The 13,035-nt window shown below is 44.9% G+C and overlaps 1 protein-coding gene across 7 annotated transcripts in view; it reads left to right on the top strand.

Moving 5' to 3' along the window:
• The window catches only part of SLC25A13 (solute carrier family 25 member 13), a 174,304-nt gene that overhangs the window by 130,874 nt on the left and 30,395 nt on the right, over positions 1 to 13,035 (top strand). For all 7 annotated transcript variants that reach the window (XM_026506157.4, XM_044386679.3, XM_026506164.4 and 4 more), the window contains one exon: positions 11,100 to 11,240. In XM_026506157.4, coding sequence (XP_026361942.1) covers positions 11,100 to 11,240 — 141 coding nt within the window. The remainder of the gene's footprint in view (positions 1 to 11,099; positions 11,241 to 13,035) is intronic.

Below are 13,035 nucleotides of genomic sequence, written 5' to 3'. Positions count from 1 at the left end.
CTCAGCCTTGTTTGACTCGGCACTGTTCAAGCACTGGGCCATCCCTCTGGTTATCACCTGTATGGGGTGGGGTTTGTTATGATATGAAAATATAAAGGAAGATTGGGCTACAGCTTTCATACAGTTAAGGTACTATAGACATTGAAGGTCTGTAAATCATTACATGATTCTGGTAGTAGTAGTCAAAATAGACACGTATCACACACAGAGCCCAAATGTGAACATATTTGACAGGTCTGTAACTCAATTGCTTTTTAATGTCAGTCAAACAGATTCCACTTCGGTTTCTTGGCCAGGCTTCTATAGGCCTATTAAAATCCTATGAAGTTGAAAATATGATATTTAATACTAGTAGTAAAATGTGTAAACAGCATAGCCTTTTTGCTATGTAGTTAAGAAATTAAGAATAGGAAATTTCAGTTTGGTGTCTCAAAAATAAGTGGTGAGAATCTAATTCTCTAACAATTTCTTAATAGTCGAGTTACAGAGTTTTTTACTAAACAGCTTAATTTACACATCAAATCAAAGGAGGAGATCCTATAGTGTTTCGTGTTTAGAGACGTGCATTTAGTCAGTCCAACGAGGCATATTCGTTCGCTAGGGCTGCCGTAACAAAATGCCACAGAATGCATAGTTTAAGTCCTAGAAATTTATCTTCTCACACTTCGGAAAGCCAGAAGCCCAAGAGCAGGGTGTCTGCAGGTTTGGTTTTCTTCTGAAGCGTCTGTTCTTCACTTGCATACTGCCGTCTTCTTGCTGTGTCTTCACATGCCACCCCTCAGTCTGTGTGTTGCCTGTGTTTTCATCACCTTTAAAGACTCCAGTCATATAGAATGAGGGCCCACCCAGATGACCTCATTTTACCTTAATTGCCTCTCTCATGGCCCTATTTCCAAATACAGTCACAGTCTGAGGCATAGGGTTAGGTCTCTAACATAGGAATTTTGGAGGGATGCAATTTATTTTATTTTATTTTTTAAAGATTTTATTTATTTATTTGACAGAGATAGAGACAGCCAGTGAGAGAGGGAACACAAGCAGGGGGAGTGGGAGAGGAAGAAGCAGGCTCATAGCAGAGGAGCCTGATGTGGGGCTCGATCCCAGAACGCCGGGATCACGCCCTGAGCCAAAGGCAGACGCTTAACCGCTGTGCCACCCAGGCGCCCCAAGGAGGGCTGCGATTTAACCTATAACGCTGGGAGTAGCTAAAGGTTCTTTTCTTAACTTGTAGCAAGGACTCAGCTTCTTGATCGTGGCCAAGTGATGATGTCTCCTGTGGGCCACGGGGTCCAGCACTTCAGAGCTGGAAAGAGGGTGGGGGTCCTCTAGGCCTCATGCCCCTCCCCCCACATTTGCCAGCCTCTTTGTGAGACTGTTGAATTCCTGTCTTCATTATTGCCATGTGCCTGACTGCTGTCAGTTACTGTGGTTCATCCACTGCTACTTGCTGAATATTTTTTATACCTCTGGTTTGTTTGTTTTTAAGTAAGTTCTGTGCCCAGTGTGGGGCTTGAACTCACAACCCGGAGATCAAGAGTCATGTGTTTCACTGACCGAAACAGCCAGGCACCTCTCTGTGATCTTTTTTCCCCCCTTTTTTGGCGGGGGAGGGGTAGAGGGAGAGAAAATCTCAAGCAGATGCCCCACTGAGTGCGGAGCCCAATGCAGGGCTCGATCTCACGACCCTGAGATCATGACCTGAGCCGAAATCAAGAGTCAGACACTTAACCAACTGAGCCACCCAGGCGCCCCTAACTGTGATCTTTATATACGATGATAATACCTATACTACATACAAATTATTTTCATGTCTCCATGTAACACTGAGTTAGTAAGGGAATAAATAGAAAATATCTCAAAGCTTAGATTTCTTAAGAAATCTTTGTTTTTCAATTTATCTAAATATCAAATACTGTCATCACTTGAGCATTCATTTTATATGTAATGTGCATCATGAGACATTTACTAGTGTAGACCTTTTTTATAGTTAAAATTTTATTTGTATCCAAATAATCAAAATAATGTATTTGGGTTTTAGTTTAAAAAAGCCATATTCCGTAACTTCATATTAATCTATTTTTGATACATGTAAGCACACATTTTAGAATGTCAGTGTGCAATTAGATATTCTTAGCACATGTCATTTGTGAAAAGCACTTTAAATCTAAGTACATTCAATTGAGCATAATTAAAATATCAAGATACACATTCTTCATATACATTTTGCCACTTAATTTTTTAAGTAGCTATAAGTATCTACCATGTGAATTCAAATTAAAGGGAGGTGATTAAATACAGTTATATTTAATGCTTTTAGTTTAAAATATAGCAGGAATTACGCTATGTTAAAAAAATACACCGCTGTGTTTTTTGTGGACAGCAGATTGATGACAGGATTGATTTTTTTTTTTTAATGGAAGACTGTTAATAGTTTCTGAATATTCTCAAGACTGTTGCCTAGAATGGTTTGAAGGGGTGCAGTTCATATGAAAACATGCTTTTTCATCTTGTGAGGTCTTTTGACTCGATTCCCCAGGTCCTGGCAAAGAACACTCAGCGACACTGTGTAGGTTAGGAAAGAAGCCAAGGGCTTCTAACAGGTGAAAGAAAATGGATCCTGGAGAAATACAAACTGGAGCTCCTGAACCTATCCTTTAGATAATGTGTTAAAGCTATGGCTCTTTCCCGTAGCTTAATGATAAGCAGATAGCCTGGCAAGACATTTTAAGACATATGACTGTAAAACTACTTGTTCACCATTATTGGACCTAAACTATGGCAGGATCACTTTAGTGTGAAGGTCACTGTCCTTGGGGTACTTGGAGAAATTGGGCAGTGCATTAGGGTCTTAGGGTATGTTGCCTTTTTAAATACTTGACTTCTCGAAATTCTGTTATTAAAACAGTAGATCCCTCACTTCCCACGATAGGGTGACCTGTGCAGCATCAGAGGTGTCCACAGTGAACTTCATCATTGCATGACGTGGTAAGAGGAGTTTGGGTGACAGAATTGCGAGAAAGAAGAAGAAATTAAGCTTACAGTAGCATCTGGCCAGTGAGCAAAAGCTGGTACGATAGCCACATTTCAGGTTCTTTGCAGACTCTCTAGCCCATTTCAGAGAGAGGGTATTAGAGGGGGAAAAACCTATAATTTCACTTTGAGCCATGAGGAGTGTGTCATGTGAAAAATAGAGCATTTGGAAATAATGATGCTTTGTGTCAACAGAGCCCTATTCATTTGAGAAGCTTGGTGGTTGGGCTTCATGCTGACATAGTTGTAGCTTCCACAGTCCCATGTCCCTTTCTGGTTGCTCTCAGCACCCCCCCCCCCCGATGCAGAGATGAATTTATGAAGATCACGAATTGTAGACAGGAATCACAACCGCTACAACTGTCCTGGGGACATGAACTTTTAATTCGTATTGGTAATGGAATGGGACATCCGGCATTGACTTGGCGCAGCTTTAAAGGTCCAGAACATTTAGAAGTTGATCTTGGATGGAAAGGCATGTGTGTGGCTTTCCTCGTAGCAGTCTCACTACCTGGTCAGAAGAACATGCCCTGTGCCTCCTTTTCGGCAGTGCGGAGCTTTTGTGCTGCGCCCAGCCTAGTCTCTGTCTCCGTTCCTTCTGTGACCCACGGTGTTCATTTCCAGAGTGGTTTGCTGGTGTCTCGGGCGGTCCGCAGCCGAATGGAGGTGCAGAAAGCAGTCCGCCCGACAGAGTGTGGTAGAAGCTATGCTGATGATCTAGCCGTTGCCATTTCACCAGCTCCTGCAGCAGGACAGGATGAACCATTTCTCAGTAACAGAAGTCTTTCAGGGGGCGCCTGGGTGGCACAGCGGTTAAGAGTCTGCCTTCGGCTCAGGGCGTGATCCCGGCATTATGGGATCAAGCCCCACATCAGGCTCTTCCGCTATGAGCCTGCTTCTTCCTCTCCCACTCCCCCTGCTTGTGTTCCCTCTCTCGCTAGCTGTCTCTATCTCTGTAGAATAAATAAGTAAAATAAAAAAAAAAAGAAGTATTTCAGAATTAGAAGTACCCACATTTTGTTGAATGTCAGCTTGAACTTAATTGATAAATGAATTTAACTTAAATAAAAACTCGCCAATTATGTTGAGCACCTCCCTATCACCCATCACTAGGGGAGGTTTTTTTCCCCCCAAACTTTTTTACTCGAGACTGCTACTTCCTAGAATGCTCAGTATCACTGTGCTTTCCTCAAAAAGAAAGTTTAATTTACAAGTTTCTAGGAGAAGAAAAAATGGGAGCTCATTTGTACTAGCTTTGAGGGTGTTTGGTAAGCTAAATTCACCTAAACAGAGTTCCATCTGATATTTGTTAATGGCGATTAATACCATTGATTGAGTAGCATGCTAGGCACGGGGATGCCTGCTTATGTGCATGCTTTCGTTTACTCTTCACATAATCCTATAAATAACTTCTAGAACGTGTAGCTCCTCTGTAAGGGTGGGGATCTTCGTTACTTTTGTTTACTCTTACACAGCTGCTGTAGCATGGGCACACAATTTCCTTTAAAAAAAACGCTACAAAATAGTTTGTCACATTGATACTAGTATTCACTACTAGTGCAATGGGCAGTGAAACGTTCTCGCTCAGTACCTGGTAATAGCCTGGGTAAGAATCCGCATCTCACTGAACTGACTCATTCCTCATCTGTAAGTCCTGTGCACACAGTGGGGTCTCAGTAGGGAACCCGCTGTGGTGCTGCCCGTGGCTCTGGGTCCCCTCGGGTAGGTACAGATCACAGCCCTAAACAGCTCGTAGATACACCGCAGCCTGCCATGTCTTCATCTGCTGGAGTCCGGGGGTGGAATGCACGAGCCCTTGCATTGGACTCGTCTTTAGATGTCGTTAGCTACCTTGTTGACCTGTCTGGGTTGCGTGTTGGACTAACTTCACTACAACTTCTGGAGAGCCAGAATATTAATGTTTACTGTTGACTCTCAGAGGTCATGGGTTGTTTTGTGTTTGGTTTATGCTTCAGAACTTTCATCATCTCCTTTTCCTAAACGCTGATCCATTGGATTCTGTTTTTCTTTATCTTTGGAGCATAAGTAATGGGCACATCCCTGCTTCACACCGTGCCTTCCTCTCCTCCCCTACCCAGAACCCGTGTGCTGTTTGCATAAGTGTAACATAATCATCCCTAGCTCCGTTTTATCTTTTCACTCCCAGAACTTTTCCCCTTAATTACCCTAAATACATTTGCATTCTATCTTGCTGGCTTCCATAAGTGACATCATTCTCTCCCTTTTCCTTTCCTTAAAAATGTGGATTATACAAACTCTAATTCCCCGGTATCCATTTTCCCGTCTTCTGGTCACAGATCACACCGTGAGCTGGGCCTTGCCTCTCTGTGCGGCAGGCATTGCTGGCTGTTCCATTGTTGGCCTTCTCCCTTCTGGAAGCCTCTTTCTTGACTTCTGTACCTGGATTGCTGTGCACCGTGGTTTGTGGCAGAGGCTTCTCGTCACTTCTTAGGTCCCCACTCTTGGTGTTCCATCTCCCTGTACCCATGTAAGCTCCTGCCTTTGGTTAGCTCAGATGTGGGATGACGCCCTCTGTCTCCATCCCTGACTTCCAGCTCACTTTTCGTTGCCTTCTGGCTGTGTCCCCCTCCCTTTATGTCCTTGTGCTCCTGTTACATAGATGTAAAACAATGGATCCTTTGCTCCCATATACTCCTTTGGCCCCACGTTCAGCAGCAGGGCCCTGGTGCTCTCTGCTGCTTTTGTTACTCACCCTGACCCCCACCCCTGCCTTATTACTAGTGCAGTTGTTCTGATTCTGGCCTTTTTTATCTCCCACCTAGTCTGCTAAAATCCTAATGGTTAGCGCTGCCTCAGGGCTCTCCTTCCCTCCTGAGCCCTTTCCCTTCCCGCCCAGTCATCTTTCTGAGACATAGATAGTGGTCACCCCACCCTCCAGCTCCTGAACTTTATTCAGGACCTGCTCTTCTCCCAGCACACGTGCACAGGAAGGTACCATCTGCAGGATGGAGTTCGAGTCTTCAGAGTTGCATTCGAGGCCTCCTGCAACATGGCCCCTGTGGCCCTATCTTCAGCATCCTCTCTCCTAGCCCGGCGGGCCCAGTGCAAGCGGCTGGTTGGTCTGCGAGCTGCGGGCATGTGCGGTGCTCCGTGGTGTGAGTGCGTGACTGGTCTCCGGCACGTCTGCTCTGCGGCCAGGCTCCCCCTTCCCAGCTGTGTGATCTCGGGCAGGTTACATGAACCCCTTCATCGTTCCGGTCTCGCTTTACTCACTTAGAAAACTGGAAGAATGTTACCCACCTTATATGATGAGGCCCAACAGGGAAAATTCTTAAAAGCTCTTAGTGTAATGCCTGGTACATAGTAAGCACCCAAAGAAATGGCAGTGATGATAGTGTCGATCTCATCATAATAATCACTCTTACGAAAACTGCACTGGACAGATGTGGTGCTGGGTCTCTTTACCCTGGAAGTGTGGCAGGCCCCGTCCCTGTGCCTCTGTGCCATTCTCCGCCTGGGTTAGCTCGCAGCCACCGGCTGATGTGTTCTTTTCTTATGTGCCTTCCCACCTCCCCACATTTTCCCAGCCAGCAGAAATCTTGCCCTCCGAATTGCCATGGCAGTTTGTCTGGAGCTTACCGCTTCTTCTGTGTTATAATTACCTTTTCCTGTGTGCCATTTTTTTTCTGTTCATAAGGCATGTGTTTATTGGGCCCAGTCGAAAATCCTTTGCTTGCCGGCTGCGTAGCCCTGCGTAAGCGCTGTATTTGCTTGCTAGGGCTGCCGTAACAATACCACAGACTGGGTGACTTACACGACAGGAATTTATCTTCTCGCACACCTGGAGGCTGAAGCTGCTGTTGTCAGGGTTGGTTTCTTCTGAGGCCTCTCTCCTTGGCGTGATGATGGCTGCCTTCTCGCTGTGTGCTCACGTGGTCTTCTCTCTGTGCATGTTTGTGACCGTATCTCAGTTTCCTCTTACTGTATGTAGTAGGACAGCAGTTACATTGGAGCAGAGCCCACCTTTGTAAAGGCCCTGTGTCTAAATGCAGTCACCCTCTGAGGTGCTGAGGGTTAGGACTTACTTCAGTATATGAATTTTGTTGGATACAGTTCAGCCCATACCAGTTTCTTTAATCTTTTATGCTTCAATTTTTTCTTCTGTAAAATCTGGGAACAATGCCTCTGAATGGGCTAAGATAGGTAATCCATGCAAAGCAGTACCCCAGTAGCCAATAATGGGTGCTTCATGAATATTTACTACTTCACTGCTATTTCAAGCTCCTTGAGAACAGGTATGCTTTCTCACTCACCTCGTGTCCTTGGAGTTCTTAGGACAAACTTTGAACACGATTACCTATAAATATGTGGTGAATTTTTGTGATGTGAATGAATGATCAGGTAGCAGAAGTGAGTCTGCTGTAAGTGCATGTGTTTGTCTTGGACGGATGCATCCGGATGCTGGGTAGCAACTACGATTTCAGCCAGAAGGAACATACCAGGAAACCTGTAGACGAGTCAGTGTGCCCACTGTAAAGATGGTGTGCCACACAGAGCCAGTCCTGGTGTAGAAAATCTTCGCCTGTCCTACTTGCCACAGACTCCAGAAAGTCGCAGGGAAGTGATTTGTGACAAAATTCCACACGCACACACAACAGCATCTTCACAGAGCCCCGTCTCTCAAGTGATGACGGACACAAAGGCATCATCCACAATAGGTGTTCCTGTTGGCGGCCCGCGGAGCCCGCTGTCTTTGATCTCCCAGAGGAGGGGCAGCGGTAAGGCCCTGTGAATGGACAATGGGCCCGGAGCCGGGGAAGCTGCAGCCAGTGCCGCTCAGTGATCAAGTCGTGGCGATGCCCAGACACTGTGTGTCTGATGATAAGTATCGTCTCTTGGTGCCTCGGAGTCTCTCATTTCCTTCCAGCTTGACTCCAAAGGACCGATTTATCTTCAGAACCTCTGCAGTGTACCACTTTGAGTCTGTAAGCTCTTTCTTTCGGAGCCCCCCCGAAGTGAGGAGCCCATCATTTTTTCTCAGTATCCCTACCCTCTCTTCCCACTGTGTCTGTTCCCTGCAGCTGTCTGAAGTGGGTTGGACTTGTGCTGTGTCCTTAGTAATTAGAATTCACTGCTGTGCTAAAAGAATCTGTATCTATCGATCCGCTTGGAGTCAGGGAATTGAGTATTAAGTTCTTATTTTGTATATAACTTGAACTTTTGCAAGTGTTAGTACAGACGCAAGAGAACGAGTCAGACAGCAGTTCTGTACTAAGAATTGTGCCCTTACCAGTGACACCACTTGGAGCTGTATAAGACCTAAGAAATCTGTGGCGAGGTCACATGTAAAACCTAGAAGTTGCTCTCTGCAAGCAAGTGGAAGACTGGAATTGGAAATCACAGCCGTAAGGAAGCCTGTCAGGCAGCCTCTCAGAATTCAGAGGGATCGTGGACGGGGTATAGTGAAGTCAAGCGAGTCTCAGCTCCCACCGCTCATCTTAATCACTAGGAACAGTTTTTGAAAGAGCAGTTGCGGAGTTTGTCTGTCTGGAATAGGATGTAGAAGTCATTACTTCTCAAAGCTCTGTAAGTGACTGTAACACGCAGCTAGGGAGGAGAAACATCATCACTCGAGGAGGCCAGAAAAGAACCGTGTTTGGAGTCACACTGTGTCCCACGCACTGTGCTGGCTGCGGTCCGTTCGCCATCTCCTCGAGCCTCCTGTGAAGTGAGGGGGACCGGGGCTCGCTCTGCACGGGTCGGCAGTGGGTGGTGAGGCTGCTTTGCGCTCCTGTGCTGTTCTTCCGAATCAGTGTGCGCAGACTGCTTTCCATTCTGCCCTTGATAGAGACGCTCTGACCCACTTCTGAGCTTTTAAAAATCAGCCTCAGACTAATTCCAACTCCGCAAATCTTTCTCAGCAGTTCTGCCCCCATACAATGATTTTAAAATCTTATTCATTTTTGCAACTTAGGAGCTTGGGTAGGAAGCACAAGCATAATCCTCACTGTGCCATTGGTGCTGTTACTAAGCCGGGTCCATTTCCTCTCTTCCTTCTGCCAACCTTACCTCCCTCCATGTCACGTGGAACGATGTAGGTACAAACCCACAAGACCCTGAAGGGCTGTAGACAGGCTGTGGGTTGGCCCTCCCGCCTCCCTGCAGGTCACAGCAGTGTGGGAGCAAAGAGAAGAGGGGGCCAAATATCTGTGAGGACCAGAAGAACACGCCGGCCTCTGGGCGTGTCACCTCGCGCTCTCCTTCCCACTTTACGCGGGCCTTTCTTGGGCCTTTTGATGAATCTAACCTGGGTTTTCCCTACCAAGATTGCTTGGCCCACCTCCTGAGAGTCACCCAGGAGAGCCGCAGGTGATGGGTGAAACAAGTAAGTAAGGAGGGGTGGCCCGTGTGGCAGTTGAGACACCGGGCAATACTGCCACCTTCGAAACAGTTGTACTGTGTGGAGAGAGGGGAAAGCTTGGTCTGTTTTTAAGAACCAGTGTGTCTTCGTTAAGATATCAAGTTGGTAGAAGTAGAAAAGCAATTTGATTTATAGAGAATTACTGGGTGAACCTATTTCTTTGCTTTTTTTGGCTAGTATTGCTATGTAAATCAGATAAGTTATGTAGAGGTGTTTGTTTTTCTTATAGGAGTAATATATGATCTGTGTAGAAGAAATACAAAATACAGCAGAAAAGAAAATAAACCACTTATAATCCTACCACCTCAAAAGCAGTACACTGGTGTATTGTGTGCACGCTGGTAAGGGTTAACGGGGAAGCTGTGCACGCGTTTACACGGGAGGGCTTTTACTTCCCAGTATATACGTGGACCATTTTCCACAGGATTTTGTTGGCAGCGTAGTATCTCATTGCATGACATTCTCAAAATCACTTAATTCATCCCTGATCACTGGATATTTACGATGTGTCTAATTTTTATTTCCAAGTATTATAAATGATACTTCCAAGATCATCTTTTGTAGCCAGTGTTGATGAGTACTGGCCCTTTTGTGAGGGCACATACACTGGTTACTGGTGTCAGGGAATCGAGCAAGAAGTAGTTTTGTATGATACTAGTCCAGATTATGCTTATTACCGTGATGGCCCCGACTGAGCTATAAAATATCAGCACCGTGTCTGTGGTCTAGCGTGGTAACATCACTGTGTAATAAAGATTCTGAACTATATTCTGCGTCAACCTTAGTGTGGATGAAATAAAAATTTAATGTATTTGTGACAAGGAATAACAAGTTGAAGTACAGTGGGAAAGAATGTAATTGCTTATAATAAATATAGGCTTAGCTTCAAAATAATAGCTTAAAATTTCCCTTATAGGACACTTTAAAGGTTTCCACTGATGATCTCGGAGGTGGGGCACCCAGCCACTGCTGGGGTGAAATAACACACATTGCTCAAAGTTTGGGCCATAATTGATTTAGTGCATATTCTTACTACTTGGACATTGATCTTATATGAAAAGAGCAATCTATACAGAGGTGATACATAAATAAAATTATAAGAATATGCAACTCCATAAAATGGTGTTTGATGATGGACCTGATTTTTTAAGAGAAGGAAAAATAGCTTTCATCTAAGTTTACATGTTCTCTGGCAATTCTTGAATCATTGCCAGAATCATGCAGTCCATCATGGGAGAACCCGTGTCCGCCCTGTCTCCTTCTGTTCTGACAAGCAGGTCAGTGTCTCTTTATTTGGATTGATTTCCATTTTATTGTTGCCTTTGTGCCCTCGGCTTTGAGCCCTGTGATGGCTGCTGTTTGTGCTTCAGGGAATCTTTGTCATTTCCACGTGAGGACTTTGGTGAGGCCAGGAGAGATCTGTCTCTGCCCCTTTCCCTTTTTCAGCCTCTGAGTGAGGGAAATAGGACCTCAGTACCCAAAGCCTCCTTAGCAGTAATAACTGTTTTGATTCAAACTCGTCACTGTCTTAATTGATGGAACCATGATTGAAACTACAAGTCTCTTGAAGATAGAATATCTGTGGAGGATAATCCCTCCCCTCTTCCTGACCCATCTTATCCTTACCCTTCTTTGGTCCTAAATCTTTACTTTTCCTCTCTTTTAGGCAGGAGGCTCCCAGGTGATTTTCACAAATCCTTTGGAAATCGTCAAGATCCGTTTGCAAGTGGCTGGAGAGATCACCACCGGTCCCCGAGTCAGTGCCCTGTCTGTCGTAAGGGACCTGGGGTTCTTTGGGATCTACAAGGTAACTTTCCTTTTAGTCACTTATTTGATTTCATGTTCATCTCCCAAATGAGCAAATGGGGTGAACTATGTAAATAAACTTCTCATCAGCATGAAATCAATTCCTCACATTTTGGTACCCGGAGAAGATGGTCTGCTGGTGCAGCCCGTAGGGCCCCTTCATGCCTGCTGTCAAAGAGCCGTCCTCGAAATACACTAACCACAGATGACTGTGATGTGAATGGTGCCCAGCCACGTAGCTCTTGCAGCAACAATGACCGGAACTTTATTTGGGTTTGTTATTAGCACAGAAACCTGATTCTCAGTGCTGCCCTATGTGAAGCGTGGATGCAAGGATCTCAGGGTTCCCTTGCTCGGAAGGCAGGCTGAGCACTCAGTTCAAGGAAAAGCCCACACCAGATGGGGAATTTATTTTCTGATCCTGTACATTCTGGCCCTGTCCATATGTATTTTTCATTTAGAAAACAGTTTTTCAGAATAATTGCAAAACCAGGCTTTCAGAAAATTCTTGAAATTTGTTATTCACATTCCTCTACCAAAAGTTGAATTGGAATGTATTAGAATTAGTTCCATATATGCCCAGCTGTAATTTCCCCATAAATATACAAAATCCCATCATATAAAACTGATATTACTCTTTTCTATACATACACATCAAGAAGGATTCTATTCAAACTCTTCATAAGAGTTTTGAATCAGTGTTTTGATCACTCTGAATCAGCCGTTCACATGGAGTACAGTGTGTTCATTTGTATCCCACGCTGGCAAGGTGAAGCTCTTCTGGACTCCGTGTGCAGTATTGTCCCTGGAAATTTTATCCCACAGACACATAACATTAGGACAGTTCCTTCTTTTTTCCTATTCCCAGTTTATCCTGAATGGACATACCTGGTCCCATATGGTAACTACCGATAGTGCTTCTGAGAGTGAGCTTTCCGTGCCTGGTTTTGACATCCAGCACAGCATTTGTGAGATCCTACCCCCAGGAAGGCTTCTTTACCCCTTTTTTAGAACTCAGGTTTTGCAGGTGAGCTTGGTAAGCATCCAGTGTTAGTAACAACTGATGTTGTTTCAAGGAAATCTGCCCTTCCCCAAATTCTGCTCTGTACTTCGCAAGGTGAAGTGATTGGAAAAGTACCCCACCATCTGAGACTTTGTTAGAATTGAATATAATGCGACACCTTCTTTTCTGGGGTCGGTTCTAGGAGGGGAAATCTTGGCTTATATATAGGCATATGTGTGTTTAGGAATAAATAACGCCGGTTTTTTAAGTAGCACTTCAAATGCTCGGGGTGTGATTGTGCCGTGGAGAACACTGTTAGAGCTGTTTCATCTACCAGATCGTTATCCTGCTGCACCAGGGAGCTAGCCATATTGTCATGAAGCATAGCATTGATAAGTTTGAAGAAAAATCATCTTCTTTTCTAAATTTTTAGGCTCTTTGCTGCCTGTAACACAATGTGGCAGCATGTCATTCTGACAAGATGCCAAGCAGTCTTTCAGCTGCTGTCTGGTGAGAAGCACTTAGGTGCTATGGCAATGACTGCTATCGAAATGTCTCGAAAGATAAAATGGTAAAAACTTGTTTGCTGACACAGAAACGGAGACTGTTAAACTACCTGCAAATGATACAAGACTGAGAGCCCTTTCCATCTTCACAGCCTTTCAAAACCGAAATCCCCTCTTCCACCTCTGGGAAGAAGCTGGGCTCCGGAGGTTGCGGTTAGGAGAGCAGAGGCTGTGAGGATGCTGTCCCTGCTGACACTGAGCCTCAGAAGTGGCTCGTTCCCACTTCT

The sequence above is a fragment of the Ursus arctos genome, unplaced genomic scaffold (assembly GCF_023065955.2).
Source record: "Ursus arctos isolate Adak ecotype North America unplaced genomic scaffold, UrsArc2.0 scaffold_3, whole genome shotgun sequence".
Classification (NCBI taxonomy): domain Eukaryota; kingdom Metazoa; phylum Chordata; class Mammalia; order Carnivora; family Ursidae; genus Ursus; species Ursus arctos.
This window is presented reverse-complemented; position numbering and strand designations above follow the sequence as displayed.